General features: G+C 39.0%; 1 protein-coding gene and 1 long non-coding RNA gene across 5 annotated transcripts in view; one reads left to right on the forward strand and one right to left on the reverse strand.

The window, feature by feature from the left end:
* The window catches only part of LOC114255010, an 88,987-nt gene that overhangs the window by 59,504 nt on the left and 12,667 nt on the right, over positions 1-16,816 (forward strand). The window lies entirely within an intron of this gene.
* The window catches only part of LOC105831006 (forkhead box protein O), a 156,540-nt gene that overhangs the window by 43,536 nt on the left and 96,188 nt on the right, over positions 1-16,816 (reverse strand). For 3 of the 4 annotated variants that reach the window (XR_004963480.1, XR_004963481.1, XM_036287629.1), the window contains exons 2-6: positions 2,968-3,092; positions 2,670-2,867; positions 2,125-2,240; positions 1,632-1,882; positions 485-844 (exon numbers count right to left, since the gene is read on the reverse strand). Coding sequence is in view for 1 of the 4 variants with exons in the window: in XM_036287629.1 (XP_036143522.1) it covers positions 485-844; positions 1,632-1,882; positions 2,125-2,240; positions 2,670-2,867; positions 2,968-3,092 (1,050 nt within the window). In the remaining 3 variants the exon portion in view is untranslated. The remainder of the gene's footprint in view (positions 1-484; positions 845-1,631; positions 1,883-2,124; positions 2,241-2,669; positions 2,868-2,967; positions 3,093-16,816) is intronic. The other variant, XR_004963479.1, reaches the window with a different exon arrangement.

The raw sequence follows: 16,816 nt of genomic DNA on the forward strand, positions 1-16,816 counted from the left end.
TACGTTCCCTGTTTTAGCAATCCTTATCCGATGATGGAAATTTGTCAAATTCTTTGCGGAATTTAAATTAAATTTATTTTTTAAGATTACTGTCTTCACTGCGTAAAGTAGACGTATACTTACGTATGCAGGATCTTACAATTTCTTAAAAATTAGTAATGTTGTATAAGATTTGATAAACAAAATTAATTCTCCGGATAAGGATTAATACTTTATGTGACGATTGCTGTGAGATTGGAATGAGATAAAAATTTTGAATAACAGCCAGGGATCAAATGAGAAACTGTTCGCATTTATACGTGTATTTAATGCGTTTTTAATATAAAAAAAAAGTTTTATATTTAATTTAGAAAATCTCAGAATACTTGCAAGCACGAGAAATGATAAAAATTCCGCAAACTTCTCACAAATTTGTTAATGACGGTAGTAAGAAACGTAACCGCGGTAATGTCAGTAGTAACAGACGCGGCATGATCAGACTTACTTCCTCGACGTTGCAGTCGAAGCCGCCGTGCATCGCCTCGATGCTGATATTGAGGTCATCAAGGGTGGAATGGTTAAGCGCACCCATCAGCTGACCCATCATCGTGCTGGCCCCCGTGGCGGGGCAGGGTGTGGGCGTGTTGGGCGGGCTAGGACCAGCTGGTCCAGTTTGTGCCGGCTGATGCTGCGGCTGATGTGGCGGCTGCTGCTGTTGCTGTTGTTGCTGCTGCTGTTGACGCTGTTGCGTCTGAATCATATATTGCAGCGTTTGCTGTTGACTGCTACCCAATGTCGTAGGACTGGGCTCACTTTGCTGATACGACGGTGACATACCGGACGGTGACATGCCGGGACTCAGGTTCTAGTTTTCAAATTCGTGAAAAAAAGGTACGATTAAGACAAAAGGAAAAAAGTGTTGATTACAACAATTTGTATTTGTATCTAATTTCTTAGGTATAAATGCAAATATTTGACAAATTAATTAATAACGATTTGTAAATGAAATTATGAATATATTTCTGATAATTATTCGCGTTCTTAGCATAACTTAATCTTAGCACAAATTCAATCTCGTGAAAATTGATCAATTAGGTGAGTTGTTCTGAGCTTCATCCGAATGTGTTTGCATTTGTACCGTTATCGAAAATACGTTCCGATACAATTCCATAAGCGTATGATGCTTTTTTAAGCCAGTTTCAATAATAAAATGTAAATAAGTTTCCATCGCACCATCGCAAATCTTTTCACACAAGACAACAAAAATATTGTTGCAAAAATATCGGCGTCGTGGAAAATAACGAGCTCAATTTCCATAAAGAAAAGATTCCTCGACTCCTTCGATATAATCATTTTTCGATTAAGTCGTATTTATAATTAATCTTAAGAAAATAATTAATTTCGCAAAAGTGACACATTTATTAATTCATTTTAGCTATATTGTCGCTTTCCACTTTTGGCCACATAAAAGCCAGATAGACACATCGTACGTTTACGTGTGTATGCGCGCGTTTGTGTAAAACATACGCGATCCTTATTGATTTTGCAACATTGCCAGGCCGAACATGCGCAACATAAAAACGCTGACGTCCTCCTTTGTAGAGAATTGTGGTATCCTGGCGCGAAAAATCCGCCAAAAATTTCGGACTCACCATCTGACAGGCGCACGGTTGCAGACCGTGAATCGGACATCTTTGCTGATTGGCCGACTGCGGAGTAGGTGGCAGGCCATAGGATGCGGATGACGAGGTGCGTAGGCCGTTGTTCCTCTGGTACTGTGCTTCGTAGTAAGGCGGCGGTGGGCCCGTTTGTTGCTGGTGACTGGCCGGCGGTGATGTCTGGTATATTTGGTAGGGTTCCAGTTTCATCGTCTCAGCCAAGTTGCCTGCTAGCATCGAATCTGCTGTCGAACACGATGCACCACGTATTAATCGTTAACACCCCGTGTTATTAAGATAGACGAAAGGCAAAAAGTTTATTTTATCTTCTTTCTATTAGAGTTGACCTTGTCACAATCCATATGTATATATAATTTTCAATTTATAAAACTGTTTAATATAACTAAAAGGTGCAACTTTATAATATGCAAAGACGAATCCTAAAAACAGAAAAGAAGAGATCGCTAAATTATTGTTAGATGTGTACCTAGTTGCTGTTCCGGGCTGTAAGAAGAGTAGGTCGGTGTCCAATCTGGTTCTCCGATAACCGCTGGGATAGGACTCAATCGGCCACAGGAAGATGCATTACTTGAGGCGCGAGGACTGAGTAGTAAAAAATAATTTCGCCTTGAGCATTTTCTCGAGATTTATAACTAATATCTTACTAATTTTGTAGAACGTTTAATATGAAGATCTCATATAAATGTATGCATGTGCACGCGCGCGCATAATGTACATAATGTCCAACATTCAAAAATTCTATATTACGTTATCGTACGTTTCATATATTGCCAAGCAATTAAAACTGCTGTTCAATTCCTGTAGCTAATACTTGTAAATTTCAAATTCTCTCGAAATTAAAAAAAAAATTGATTTAGTTCCGATATTACACGATTCATATCAACCGATATGACAGCCCCTTTAAAAGGGGATATACGGTTCAAAATATTTTGACTTTTCAAACTATAAATCTTTGTATTTTGCAAATTTTTCGCGTGTTTTACTTTTAAACGAAAATATTAAAAGCTCTACCGGAAGTCAGAGGAGAGCTGGAATCCGCTAGCGGGCGGCAGGGGGCTGTCGGGGAACAGGTCCAGACCCTCTCCGACGCTGCTGCTGGGACTGGACGTGGGCTCAGCTAGCAGCCCACCGTTCCTCAGAGCGTCGGCGATCTTCTTCGAACGGCCGCGTCGTTTCTCTAGACTTCCGGTGCTCTCCATAGTAGTGGCTCTACAACAAGCACGATACACACGGTACTCTTGACAGTGCGCGGTCAAGAGGGAGACAGAAAAACAGGAAGAGAGGCAAATTGTTGACAATCCGGACTTACCTGCGACGGGCGGATTTGCCCGGCTTCGCGTCGCGATTGATCATCCACCAGGAACTCTTGCCGGTACCTTCGTTCTGTACTCGCATGAACCTACTGTGCAGCGACAAGTTGTGACGTATAGAATTCTGCGAACAGAAAGAATAACATGATTTATATTATAAAGTAGCGACAGGAAAGAGAAGCACTTTTTAAATCATACGTTATAAAATCAAATAGGTGTCTTGTTAAATAATTAATTTCATTATCTTATTTTATTTTACAAAAAATTTTTTTTAATTATTACATAGTTGGTGCGTTATAAAATAATGAAAAAGTAATTTTGATATTTAAAGATTTTCGTCAGTATTAAAATAGTAATATATTCGGTAATTCGATTAGGACTTTTTCTGAACCATCGTAAACCTAAATGCTCTTCCGCATAAATTATATAGGGGATCTGTCTTGTTCGATATATAGCGGAGTCTCTGCTTTTCGCAGCGGCACAGTACCTATACTATCCGTACATGTGTATAAGAGAATACGAGAATTCCATATACGAAAAAAAAAAAAAAATCAATTCATGAAGAGTGAATCATAGAAGCCGCGCTTTATAGTTCCCCGTTGTCCCTCTTGCCTTCTTCATTAGGCAAATTGAATCGGCTACGGATATGGCAGCCGGATCTTCCGAAAAATTTCGGAAAGCTTCTACCCTAATACGAGAGTACCCCTGTCGCGAAACGATAACAATTTCCTTTCGTCTTCGTCTCCCGTTGCGCGCAAGTCGGCGCGCCGAAAGACGCTTTCAGACGAAATACATACACGCAGAAGACGCCGTGATAAATAAAAATGGCTTCTTTAAAACGGCCGTTATGTCGCGGACGAGACAGGCGGAAGTTGACGTGAAGTATTTCGAAGAACTTTCTCAAACTAGCGCCACGGCGTTTTATCGTTTCGTTAAGTCGCCCTCCCAAAACAGAATTGCAGACTGTTAGCCTTTAAATGGACAGAAATAATCATAAAAATCCGTTTTCTCTCGACGATGTTATTACGAGATCATCGAGCACAAGGATCTTTAGCCACATCGTGAGTACATCAAAATTTTTCTATTAAAAACAAAAAATCTCTGTTTATATTACATTTTTCTACGAATAGTTTATTTTTTTTTTATATATATATAACGCCTTATGACATTTTGGTAAATCATAAAACTGCGAGATATTTATCATCCAGCCGCTACGTTCAATTTACTTGGACGTCTGACATGTGCACCGGACGCTTTAACATCCAAAAATTTATAACGTGGAAATGTAAGCGATGTATTCTTTACTGCCAGAAAGAAACAGCTCGCCTTCATGACGCATATCGCGTTCGTTGCTTCCACCCACGGCATATCCCTTTCAATATCAATCCGCGAAAAAAGAGAGCCACGACCATCGGACGGTACGTAGCATACAGGTTTCGCTTGTGTTGCGCTGATGCGACGGTAACTACCGTAGTCCCGAATGACCGTATAACAGACGGAATAAAGCTTAACAGACCGGCACGAATCCTTTCCCCTTTGTTTCACCATGCTGGCTTCCGGTTTTGATAAGCTCGTCGAATTAGTCGGTCGCAAAATGAGTTCCGCAATATAAATCTGAGCTCCTCGTTACTTTTATCGCGGCTTAGTGCTTTCCCGCCTTTACTGCCCAACACTCTTTTCAAACTTGACCGATCGTCTCGCCGGAGACTTCTGAATATCCGGAAAGACGACGAAAGTATTTATCGACAAGTTCGAGAAGCTGTCGGGGGTATCGCGCCGCCGGGATGCTTTTACGATCGCCAGCGCCAGACTCCTTTCGCCTTTAACCCCCGCGTGAGAGAGACTCGTGCTCGTGGGATGGACTACCCCTCCGATGGGACGATCAGCCATTTCAGTCGTGCAGTCGCGGACTATACGGCGGGAGTTTATAACCCCATCATCTACCCGCCTTTATCGGTGCTATGCTTCGAAGATGAAGACATTTTCGGCGCCACCGTTCCGATTTTTCCATCCAGCCGGGGCTTTTGTGAGAGATTACATTGGCAGATTTGTAAAATTGAAATAGCTTTAAAAAATCAGTTGTAACTCAGTTACAATAGGAGCAATTATTATAGTAAAAATATCTAAGGAAAATAATATCAACTAACAAATGCGAAATAATGTGCTAAAAGTGCTAAAAGTGATTATTTTAAATATAAAAATCTTTAACAAAAATATTTAAAGGATAATGCATTCAGAAAAATCTCAAATTAAATAAAATTAAAAACTGATAAACCTAATTCAATCAATTAAAATTTAAAAGATTTTAAGACTGATAAAAGAGCTAAGAATCAGATAAGAAACTGTATATTAAAAAATGCCATCCCCCTGATATTAATTAGAATTATGCAAAGTACAACTAGAACCCTCCAATGCCGATTAGCGTTTAATTAAATTTACCGTCTGTATTCATAATATAACTAGAGATGTCCCTTAGAGGAAATGCTTTATCGAGATTGCTTGACTGAGTTTAAAGATAGAGATCACTTTGTCGATCTTACGCAAAGCAAGAGAGCGCAGAACGAGCTCCGCGTACGCGCGCGCGCAGCTCCTCTCTCTTTCTCTTTCTCTTCCAACTGCGATTCTCGGCTGCGCCGATAAAGCCCGGCACTTTCATCGAAAATCTCTATAAACCGTGCGGAAACAGCCTTCGTCGTCTAAAAGCGAAAAAGAACGCGACGGAGATGGCCGCGCGCCGTCGTCGTCTAGATGAGGGCAAGAGCAGAACGGTTATCTTGCGTCCGAATGGACTATATAACGCGTAATATATGGAGCGTATGCCATCGTGCCTCTCGCTACGATATTCGCTTGCGTACCGTGGACCCGAATACATGTGATAAGGAACGCCGAAATCAACGGAAAGACGAGATGGCGGCGAGCACGACTACCCCCGTAAGTCTTCACTTCAAGGTCGCTAGGGCACGGAGCATCTGGGCAAAACAGCGGCAATCAAAAGCCACCGGCATTAAAAGCGCCTTCGAAATTTGCGTTTAGATTGTTTTGGCTCAGTTTTCTGGAGGAGGGATACCAGTTATGATTTAATAAAATGGCGAATCGCGAAAATTTGATCAACAGTTTCTACGCGGAAGTACAGTTAAATACAAACGAAAACGCATATGCGAGCACATGAATTTTTCATCTACGATATATCTGTTATTACGCAAATAGAAATAATCTTGGAAAAAAACTGAGATAAAGATACATCGATAATTTATATCGGTCGCACTTATATCTCGCTAATGCTCCATTTTGTTAACACTACCAAAGTTCGCATAATTTATTACGCGATAAAGAGTTTCTAAACTTGCCATTGATAAAAAGCACTCTTATCATCTTTTGGTCTGTGTGCATAATATCGCAACACGTACAATGCGCCCGTGGAACGAGGACGGCATTCTTGCCGGCGATCAATTACATTTCGGTTTCGACAGATTGCAAATGGCCTTTCCGATACGGGGAACGCGGAAACGAGCGGGCGATCGCTCGTCATAGGGAATTTGCGATGATGATTGGCGGCGGTGGCCAGGGAAAGGGACAGTTTGAATAATAAATCACGATCGTTAGGTAACTACAAGCACGGAAGCTTTAATTCTTAATGCGCACGTGGAAAGAAAGAAACCAGGCCCGGCCTGAACGAACGATTTGTCTCGATCGCCGAGCTTCGAGGATGCGCTCGCTCAATGATTCGACATGCATTCGCATTTCACGATCTGCATGCGTCATTTCGTACCGTCGAGCGCACGGAAAGAAACGGGAAATCTGCAAAGGAAATTACACGGGAATTGTGAAGTATAGTGAGTTACAAAAGTAGGATTTTTTTCTAGCACATTCTATTATCTACACAATTTTGCTTTTAAAAATAAAAGAACGCAAATTAAAAGATAACAATTTTATATAAGACAGAAAATAATACATATTAATGTATTAATAATATAAAGTACATCAATGATTCTAATATACAATATGTATATCAATGATCTTTTACATATGTAACCAAAAAATTCAATATAGCAAATAAATCTAAAATTAAATCGAAATACTTATAATATATTTATAGCATAATTAATATTATAAAAGTGCAAAGATGTGTGCCATGACTCCGCAATTATCTCTAATTGCTTCATTTCGGCTGTTTTTTAATATACTAGGTGAAATATTTTATCGTATTATAACGTAACGAAATTCTTAATCCATCTACGAGAGACGGGAAACAATCACAGATAGCGAACGGCTTTAGATAGCCGTATAATCGCGGAAGGAAACGCAGCCCTACATCAATTTTTACGGACGTGGTTTTTATCTTGTCATGTGTATCTTACGCTTCTGAAAGTCTTTCTTATCGAAAGGACGTGGGTAACAAAGTTGCGGTTTGCGGGCAAGCCAAGACTACACATGTACCTTATACGATGATTTTAATCGCGCAATAAAAAATCCTCGTAACCAGTAAACCATGAGGCAGAAATTGTCATTCGATAGCTCTGACTTTAAATAATTAATTTTACAAGCAGGATTCTTTTTCTACGTTAATTAATTTAATCTGAGAAAATGATTTAACAAAGCATTCAAGATTTAATAATAAATCATATGATGCTTTTCGCATTTTTATATTAAACATCATTTAATTGTATATGTTTTAATTTTTTTTTGCAATTAGATAAAATGAATTTTGTTGAACAGGTACTTCCTAAAATTAGACAAAAGTATTTCTTTAGCAAGGAAATAGAGATTATCCTTTGATCTCAGTTCTTAGTGTACGGCGAACTCGAGTTCTGAACTTAACTTACCTCAACATGATTTAACAAACGAATTGCAATGGAATGAAATTTAAAATCTGTCGCTTCTTTATTCGCGAAAAGATACTTAATACAAATAATATGGATCATATTTAATTAAATCAATCTTGAAAATTAATTATGTCATCAAACTATATACTTAAACGTAAAATAATTTCTGCGAAGATTAGAATCTTTAGTTTTTGCAATAATTGACTGAAGAGCGGCTTAATCTACTTTTCTCGAGATTTTAATAATATCTATTTCAAAATTGACACAGTTAAAATTCTTTTTGTTAAAAGATTTATTTAAATGATTATTTCTTAGAACTCTGTGATTTTTTGTTTGAAGTACGGTCCAACTCACTTCTATTTTATTTAACAAGTTCTTTAATGGTACAATCTTATCCATGTTTACGAATAAGAATTGTCAATGCCAATTGAAAGTTTGGCAGCAATTGTAAGCATAAAAGAGAAACGTGGCTCGCAAAGGAAGCGATATCGTTTTACATCGATGACGACGTTTGTGCTCTCAGGTGATTAGATGGTGACCGAGAACCGATCACATCCAAGAAGACTGCCAACAAGACCATCCCACCAATCCGCGCGTGTAACTCTCTCCCTCTCTCTTTCTCTCGGTATACATTAATTCAATTCCATTGACGAGTCCAATTTCGTAAAAAGCATTTGCCGAACGATCGAAGAAGGATCGAGTGTGTACTTGCTTATAGCCACACACATGTACACACATACACACCCACGTACCGCCTACCTGTATGCACTTTAGCCGGGGCATGACGTAAAGGTGATCCGTTACAAGTCTTGGCGCAGCAAGACTTCGCTTTTACATCAAAAGGATCTTTCATTTTTCTACTTTATAATTATTCTTCAATCTCAAGTAATGTCAATCTTTTTCCCCTGTGCATTCATAAAATCTCATACGTTAATTAAGCGGATGAAAATATTATTTGTGCCCTCGGTATTTCCTTTGATCACGTTTTTCCATTTTAATTACACATTTCCCAAAAATAACATTGCGCGAAAGCATAATAATGATTACTACGTTAATAATCATGCAAATGCTGATAATCATTTTCAATTACGTCGAAAATGTGTATTCATGCTCTCAAGTAATTTCTCTTTGCCGTGAAGAGCGACGACGTTAACGTGGCATTAATGCCTTCTCGTCAGTGGTGTAAAGAAGCCATAGCGAATTGCAAACGCGCGAATTACTGCGACAATGGCGAGAGGGTTCGGTTAATTCGCAAAGAGAGACCGGCAGTCTCGAGCGTGCGAACGGCGTAAAGCCGGATTCTACCGTCCGAAAATTGCAAGCACTCAAATCAGAAATCCAGACTGCCGGCCAAATGCAAGATCGAACGGCGTACGAGCGCTCAATTTGGTCGGTGGTGAGCCGGAAGAGAGTCGGAGAGGGAGAAAACGAACAAGATATCGAGATAGAGCGGCGAAGATCGGGAAGGCGAAACGATAGTTTCTCGGGTAAGAACGACGAGAAAGAGAGAGAGAGAGAGAAAGGGAGGGAGGGACGGTGAGCACCATCTCCTCCCTACGGGAGGAGATATAAGGGAGAAACAGTGAGCCAATTCACTAATCCCGATTTCCGATCGCGTACATCCATTCGCGTATTTACGTTAACAGCTCCAATCAGTTTCCTCTCCATTTCCTTGCTGCGAGATAGAAGGAGGGAAGGTCGTCCCGCCTCGCAGACTCGCGGCGGACGATTTGCGATTTGGAGCCCTCGAGGTCTTCTTTTGGGAAACTCATATTCGCATGACTTCTACTACGGCCGCGATCGTACACGAGTCGCAAAGTATATCGCTTTCGCCGAGTGCGTTTCTTTTAAACCAAATGTTAACACGCGGGGTTTCTCGGCAATCAGTGGGGAGATTGGGACTTTCGTAAATGGGCTAAAAACGAAAGAGGCAACTTTTCTTAAGTGAAATCTGAACGGGTGATGTCTAAATCGGCATTTTCAAGTGAGATTTCAATATTTGATAAGAACTCGCGTCGCAAAGTTGCAGCTGTAGGAACACTTTATAATAATGGGGATGTTTATTAATAAAATCTTCCAGCTCTGCTAAACCTATAATAAATGAAAACCTTTATTGGAGAAAACTTACAAATTTGTTAACTAACTTATATTTTTAACCGCTCTTATATTTTACAATGTAAAATAAATCCTTGCAATAAACATAACATAGTTCTTTCCAGTAAAATATCGGGCATAAAATTGCAATATTTAGAAATTCTGTTGGAGCATGCAATTTCTACTCTCCACATTTCTTCTTGTTGCGGTATCGACTTTCTAGGAAAGGAAGACAGTCGTCTTCTCGCAGGATTTAATCCGAAATAGTCGCGGCCGTTCGTCTCCTCCGTCAGTGTATATCATAAATTCAATTTCGTGATTCCGCGATGGGCACTATCGAAAAAAGGCGGCCAATATTAACGTTCGCTGTGTTCCGGCGATGTGCTACCAATAAAGTCCGAGAAAAACTACCAATCTCCAGCGGAAACGAACGGCGCGGAGGGGTCCGACCCCTCTTCTGATATTCGCGGCATCTCCAGATAAAGAAACGCTATATTGTAATAGTCGGGAGAGCTGAAAAATTCTGAGAGATTCCACGGAGTCAGTGGCACATCTCTGGACTCTCTTTTCCTTCCTGTTCTTCCTCTCTCGGCGGTAATAGATTCCTTTATCGACTCGGCCAGTCTAGACCATACTCCGATCTCTTTATCGCGGCTGAAATATCGGCAAATAGAAAAAACAGGGTAGATACCCCCCCTATCTGGGAAGTTTGAAAGTTTCCCACGACATAGGTGCGGATAATTGATCGCTGCTTATTCTTCGAAGTTTCCCTTTAAGCCGACATTTCCGATGAAAATCTGAATGTATTGACAACACATGAAGTTTCATTCACTTGAATTTTATCATAACAAAGTGAATTTTAACTGTGTAACTAAATAATTCATATCGTTTTAATATCGTTCGTGATACATAAATAAAAATAATAATTGTATGTAATACTTTTCAAGTTTACATTAAAATCCACGAAAGTATAAAAAGAACAAATATAAAATAGATTAAAATAAATACCTAGATTAAAATTACTTAGTTAAGATTAAGATGCGGCAGAAAGATCCACTCCGAAGTAATTTCGTAATCTTCCCCGGCAGTAATAGAAGGGTTAAAAATGTACCTAGAGACTCGTCCGCGTGTTGGATACGTATACGATATAAGGAAAGGGACGACGCGGTCACAGAGGAACGGGAAAGGCTTTCGCTCAAATTAGATCCGGGAGATTCCCGGACTTGTCGGCGCGCGCGCCGATTTCGCCGCAATTTATATGTGGCAGTATTTTTGCGCAATTTGTGCCGGTTATGAGGACGTGGAAGCACGAGATGGTTCCACTGTGAAAAATATAGCGCGAATTTATCGCGGGATACCTCCGTCTCCCACCGCTCTGTATCCCTCTCGCTCTCTTCTTTCTCTCGTCGACAGAATATCCATTATTCGTCACTGTCGGCGTGACTGACCCGGGCTAAAGTTACGAGTCATTCCTTTGGAAATTATTCTTAGCTTATAAGCAGAAAGAGAAAGAGAGGGGGAGATAAAGGGAGAGGAAAGGGGTGAAAAAAAGCGAAAGAGGCGAAAAAAGTGTATATGTCACAGGTTTCTTTCAAATTTAAATATAAATTGAAAGAAATATCAATTAATCAGTTTAATTATTCTTAAATTTGTACAGCTTTTATATTAATTTTAAATATGAATTGTCATGTAATATGATCGAGGGGATTAATTTGTTCGCTGTACAATTTTCATACTGTAAGCTCAGACGTGGAATTTATTCGGTGACTTGCGGTGATTTGCTTCTTAATTATTCGGATGATCCGCGTCTAAACTTCGTTTTCTCGAGGGCAGAAACAATCGATTTTTCTATTTGATCTGGTACTCGCATACATGCATACGTACACACATACGATGAGTGAGGAACGGAAAAGCGGAACTGGGATAAAAGAAAACTTGTAAGAAGAAGAAGCGAAGAAGAAGAAGAAGAAGAGAAATGGAGGAGAAGATTCGTCGTCGTTTGCAAGGCAACTACTCGCAGGGTCGAGTTTGGACAGCCTCTTCCTCCCTCCGGCTTCTCCACTCCTTTAGTCTCGTCCCGCTTTCCATCCAACCGCTACCTCCTTCTTCGGAAATCTCTTAGGTTGGGTTAGGAGCAGCGGTGGTAATTCACGCGCTGGGCATGATGGATGCCCCCGACGCCCACGCGGCGTCGCGACGCCCGGCTCGTCGACGTCGAATCCTCCTAACTGTTACGAACGAGTACCCGCTTAGGCAAGCCGATTTCGAGAGTGCCTCTCGCTCGCTAGGACGATTATTGCTTTTTTTTTTTGAAGGATAAAGGGCGGGGGCTAATCGAGACACGGAAAAATCGGCTGGCCAAACGATCGACGAATTTCGTATTTGTAGAAGCTGTTGTCAACTTTTCGCACTGAATTCGCGATGAATGCCGATAAAAAAAAAATTGGATAGATATTTAAGGGATCAGTGTACGTATTGTGAAGAAGAATTTAAATGCGGAATGTGAATAAAAAGATGTGAAAAAAATTCAATGAATTTAACGTGTTAACGATCGCTTTTCTAAAATTTGAATATTGATCTCAGACAGAATTATCTATTATATTATTCCGTTTTATATAGTATATATATATATAATTAGTGTACACATGATGTGATATAATATTATAATTATGTAACATTTTAATGTCCAACGTTAATGTTTTAATTTATAAATTTCACATGGATGTCTAAATTTCCGTTGTGAATTTCTAAAAGTTTTAATTTAAAGTTTTATTAAAAGTAATGTAATCATAATTGATTAATCACATTCCGTTTTCAATCGATCGAATACGTTTTTCTATCGTAAGTCAGGGACGTATTCAGTAACCAGTTATGTAACAAAAGCACGCACCTTAGACTCGCATTTTCATTAGATAAACATATTATCGGTCGAGATAATCCATCAAAGTGAGCAGGTGCGCTTACACGTGTCGCGTTGCATGCTAGGAAACATTGGAAAAATATGTTTCAACCTAAAGTGCCGTAAGTATGTATCAAGAGACAACGGTATAAAACATATTTTTAAATAGATAGAAATGGAAACAACATATAAATTATTATCTATGTGCTTGTAGCTTATATTATATAAATTATGTGTATGCTCGTGATATCAATTAATTAATCCTTCGTAAATGCGTGCGACAGTCATTCCCCCATTTCTATCTGGATATTCTTTCATATTTTTTAATACTTCAGAAAACAATAAAAATTTCACGTTCTTTGCAAAATGGCATATCTCGTTTATTTCAAAGTTTTTGGATTATATGCACTCTAAAAGTTTTTTTTTTTAATTTCACGAATATATTTTGTACAAATATCGAATGAATAAATATTTAAGCAACTTTTTAAATATTTATCGTAGATTAACTCTTCAAGCATAACATCAATAATTAACATAAAACGTGTTAACGGGAAACAAAAAAAAAATGGGATTCAGATTGATGGAAATGTGTGCAAAGTGTATTTTGCATTTAATTCCTACGTGCAGCTAAAAATACACGGCATTTCGTTCTCATTTCTTCTTTTTTCTTATATTTTGCTTTATATCTTAGTAACGAGTATTTCAACGAGAGTCTAAAGATTGCGTGTGTACATGTACGTGTGTATGCGCAGTCATATCGACGATGCGTCTCCTTATCGATGCCGATATAATCGGCTGCAGTGGCAACGAGGGGTCTTATCAACCTCGTTCTTTGATCGGATGCGATTTTTACCGTGTCGCATAACAGCGATAACAATTAACGGCCACTGAAACAATGGATTATGGGGGGCGGGGACCGACCAAACCACCATCGTCACAATCACGCGGCCGACTTTAAGCCCGAGTAAGCACAATCGAATGGCTCTCTCTCTCTCTCTTTCTCTTCCGATCGGATACTCGGATAGCGATAAAACGAACCAACCCAGGGACCCTGACACCATTGATAACGATTCCGCTGCTCGTCTTAATCTTTTTCCCCCGACGTCATCGTCGTCGTCGTTCCGTCGTTGACGACATCTCGAGATCTTATTTTACTTCTCTCGTCGTCGTCGTACGTCGTCGTCGTCGTTGTCTTCTCCTTTGCCGCGAGCCGTCAAAGGAAACTTCATTTCATGACGCGCATCAGTAAAAAGCACAAAGTTTCCAACTGTAAGGCTGTAAAATTTTGTAATTCTTATTATTTTCGTAAACCACATGTGCGCCCGTTATCAGTTGCGAACGCAATTTCATTATTACATATGGACTTGCAAAATATAACTGCAATCTCCACGTTGTATCGCGATAATTATTATAATTTGCATGGTTACTTATCGAATAATTGCATTTTTTTCTTTCTTGCGTAATATGTAAATATATCCATCAGCCGTCTACTAACGTAGATAATCCTTAAAAAATTAACACTTGTATGTTATGCCGCTTGTATCTTCATTTTTCTTATCAGAATTTATAAATTTTTTGTTTTATGTTACGGCCCGTCGAAGAAATTTCAAAGGAAAAATAATGCGATCATTTAGTTTAGGTTGAGTTAAAATGTAGGGCGACGTTTGTCAGACTAATTCTGAAAAATGTCGTACGATGGCAATTCCTCACGAGAGATTCGATACCATTGGATTCGTATCAAATAACGCGTTCCATGCTTATCAGAGTGTCTGATGACTTCCTGATTACGTTGCAATTTCGTCGCCTAACGACAAAAGTGACTATTAATATCGCCCGAAAAATAGTTTCCGCTTTACATCACTGTATTATTTCTTTCTATAAATGTGCATGAGAATATATGACTTTTAAATATTTTATTTAAAAAGATTGACATAAAAAGTTTTTGATTTAAAAACAAGAATATTTAAAAACAACTTAAATTGAACGATTAAAAAAATTATGAGTTAAATTAAATTACATTAAATTAATCTAATAATTAAAATTATTATCTCTACACTTAACAAGTTTTTTTTATGTTAAAAATAATTTGTCAAAAATTAATTATTATTTTATCTGATCAGAGCATAAATTAGATGTTGAGAAAAAAATGACGTTATAAAATCACTCTGCTATTACCAAGTTCTAGATATTGATAATCATAAGATAAAGTTCTTCAGTTTCGCAAAAAATATGTCGCTAATTACATACATTGCTGGCGTCACGGAATTTATGTTGGCATTTGAAATATATCCACACACTCCCGAGATTCTTTATTCTCGTGAGTAAATACGTCTCGCGTGCAATAGGTAATTAGGACGTGACATTCTTCGCTCGCGGAGCCGTACGAAGTTCCCGGTGCGTTGTAAAGGCGATTAATTCTCTTAAACAGTAATATTCCATTAATCCGAGATAATAAACGCAGTACGGTTATCTCCGAGCTGATAGGTTATCATCAGTCATACGGCGCCTGATGCAATTCGATTGCAGGGAAAACCACTTTTCTTCATCAACGTCTGAGATTATTTCGAGAAACTAAGGCGAGTAGCACGTATTTAAGGAAAATTCACGTCCAAGTTCAATCGAGAAACTCGAACAGAAATTTCGATCGAATCTGTCAAATTATCGTAGAAAGTTACACTTTTATTTGCGCACAACTCAGTCGAAGAATTATAATTTTTATTTTTAATTAATTCTTTTTTCAGTCAAAAGCTTTTTCATGCTTGTACAGTTTTTACACAAACTTTCTGTTTATTTTAATGTATCAACAATGTAAATAAGTAACATTATTTCCTCGCTGTAAAATTTGTTTCATCAGACTTGAATCCTTTCGCTGATTTGATATCGTACGGTCGGTTACTTTTGTACTGTCTCTTAAATAAATTCATCTATTCCGCTAACATTAATTTCGTCTTTTCCCCTGCAAATTCTCTCCGGCTACGGTCCTGTCGTGAATCTGCAGGACAACTGCAATGTCGGTTGCATCTCCGGTTGGGAGCCGGCAAGTGGGTTAGCTGGCGAATTCCGTGTCGTAACCTTCTTTTCCGCTCGTAGCCCAAAAACAGCCGAAAAACCGTGGACGTATCCGTTTTCGAGACGCGACGATCGGCTTCTCATGAAACCAGAGCTTTTCTCGTATATTTGCGCTGTACACAGGCTTGAATCAGCCTGAACCAGGCAGAAAGCAGTCTTGCAATTATTATGCTAATACACGGGAATAAAGATCCGAGGTATCGTCCGTCCTTTTTCCAGCGGGACTTCCTGCTTTTTCATTCATTATCTCTCATCTTGCGAGGTAGAATACATTATCGCAAAATAAAATCAAACAGACATGGATTATTCCTATTATAATCGACATTTTATTTCCATAAGAGCTTTATCCGTTATTAAGAGAATTTTTTAATTTAATTTTCTTAAAGATGCTTTTAATTTAAAATTTTCAGAAGCACTTCAGGTATAAATTTCTACAATCACTGTTCTTTTATAATTAATGTCTCGAGAAATTAATAAATAATTTCAGAAATATTATAATTCTGATGTGTAACGGTAAAAAGAGAATTGTATTCATTGTTATTTATCTAATAATAATAATACGTGGATATTTAGACATTTTCTCGGTGTATTTTTCAAACTTCTAAAAATACTTCATGTCCAACTGAAATAATGAACTTTTTGACATAAGTTTCACATTTCCAGACTGCTGTGCGTCGCCGAGTCTCGCTCGTACGGTCACTCGTTATTGAATGGAATCTCAAGGCTGGCAGCGCGCGCGCTCGATATTTATGTGATTGAATTGTGGGTGGTGGCGGTGTGTGGTGCGGCGTGGTGACCTATCGGGAAACCGAGCGATGCGAATCTGTGATTTGCGACCGCGGAGTTGCGCCGGCTTTCGTTCGTCCTAACTCGAGTTAGGGTTGTCGGATCCTTAATCGTTCCGCAATATCGGCGTGACTATCGGCGACGCTTTGACGTTTCTTGCGCCGATAAAGGCGAATC

This window comes from Monomorium pharaonis, chromosome 5 (assembly GCF_013373865.1).
Source record: "Monomorium pharaonis isolate MP-MQ-018 chromosome 5, ASM1337386v2, whole genome shotgun sequence".
In the NCBI taxonomy this organism is placed as follows: domain Eukaryota; kingdom Metazoa; phylum Arthropoda; class Insecta; order Hymenoptera; family Formicidae; genus Monomorium; species Monomorium pharaonis.